A 1517-nucleotide genomic window follows, 5' to 3' on the forward strand; every position below is an offset into this window, starting at 1 on the left:
AAACCAAAATTCTTGGCCTCGATCCGCTCAAGGCGGAGGATTTCAAAGACATGAACGAGACTGACATCCGCGCTGTGATGACATTTCTGAAGCGGAAAAATAAAAAGGTGATGCTGCTGTGAATGCTTGAGGTGGTGAATCAATTCCGATATCACATCCCTGAAGACACTATGAAGAAGAGTATGACAATGACTACGTATGTAGTAGAATGCTGCATTTGAGTTATGATCTATTTAGTTAAAAGTGGATTTAAATGATATGCGACTATGTTCTGGCAATTCTCAATACAGATCACCACTTTTTATTCTTCATCTTAATGAACTTGAGTATGGTTTTGATTTCACCTTCGTTCAGATTGTCCAGATCTTCCGTATTGAAAGGATAGTAGAAGCGATCTTCGACCTCATTGGCGATATCCTTCGTTCCATGATCACGATCGTTATCGTTGTCCTCCCCCTGATTATCATTGTTAGGTCTGGTAAGGTATCGCCAGAGAAATGTTGCCAAAAGTAGCGTATTTCCGAACGCCATAGTTTTCAGTCCCATCAACACCTTCAACGGTATGATGAAGGCCTGGAACAGTAACACCGGAAGGGCGATCAACGCCATTGCCATCATCAGATACTTCAGAATGGAGGAACCCATGCTGGACCAGCTGTGCGTGTCCGAGATGGAGATCGTCTGAACACCGTGGGGATCCGATTTGCATTGCTGTTTCATCGGGGTGGCATGCATCACCTCACCATAGCTGGGAATTAAACTGACGATCACAAAATTCGATTAGTCGCGATCATTTCTAGTATGTACTGTGTAACACTTTACTCACTCATCACTTTTGTAATCATCATAAGTGTAATAGTTGATGTTCCGTTTATTTCGACCGTCTATTGGATCGATCTTCAACGTACGATCACCATTTTCTCGAATTGCATCGTAAACTGAAGAAAGCACTAGGTTTTTGTCCACCTTCAATTCCGTTGGGATGTATTCTGCCAATACTGAACACATTAGGAAAGGTACAATCGAGAAACTCATTGGAAAGTATTACTTCTTTGATTGAAAGATCTAAACAGACTAAATTGAGCCATCACTCATCAATTACATTTATATAGACATCAAAGTAAATTTCCCCGGAGAAGATCATATTGGCATCTGTTGTTCTAAGACGATTACCACCGAAATGTAATCTCCGTGAGTTGTTCTAAAGCGTGCATTGCATCTGTTTCCCGCGAGACAAATTGTCGGAGAAACCGTTAGCATCAAACTCGCGCTTCGAGCAGGAACTACTGCGCGCGCGAAATGATCACTAGTTTTCATCTCTTCTTCGCTTTGATCTGATCTATCATCGTGGGGTAGGTCTTTTGCTGCAAACATATCCATCCATACCGTTGAATTTAGATATCTTTTGCTAAATAGAAAGACCGCAATCGATACATCGATGTTGAAAGTAAAACTCGAGAAGAAGGGATCTTTAAACCCATTCAGACGGTTTCGATTTAACACTGAAAGAGATTAAA

At 41.3% G+C, this 1517-nt stretch overlaps 1 protein-coding gene across 1 annotated transcript; it reads right to left on the bottom strand.

The window, feature by feature from the left end:
* Positions 1-291: 291 nt before the first annotated feature.
* On the bottom strand, positions 292-1284 carry LOC109432332 (uncharacterized). The gene is made up of 2 exons (XM_019708676.3): positions 827-1284; positions 292-760 (listed from the first exon to the last, which is right to left on the bottom strand). Exons 1-2 carry the CDS (start codon positions 1033-1035, stop codon positions 292-294), a joined length of 678 nt encoding a protein of 225 aa, XP_019564221.3. The 5' UTR covers positions 1036-1284.
* Positions 1285-1517: the final 233 nt, after the last annotated feature.

This window comes from Aedes albopictus, chromosome 2 (assembly GCF_035046485.1).
Source record: "Aedes albopictus strain Foshan chromosome 2, AalbF5, whole genome shotgun sequence".
NCBI classification, from domain to species: Eukaryota; Metazoa; Arthropoda; class Insecta; order Diptera; family Culicidae; genus Aedes; species Aedes albopictus.

What these genes read in the sequence shown, in the direction of transcription:
- LOC109432332 (XM_019708676.3), bottom strand. Translation starts at nt 1,035, where the DNA reads ATGAGTTTCTCGATTGTACCTTTCCTAATGTGTTCAGTATTGGCAGAA. An exon ending in GATGATTACAAAAGTGATGA is followed by an intron (nt 761 to 826) that starts GTGAGTAAAGTG and finishes TGTGATCGTCAG; the next exon opens with TTTAATTCCCAGCTATGGTG.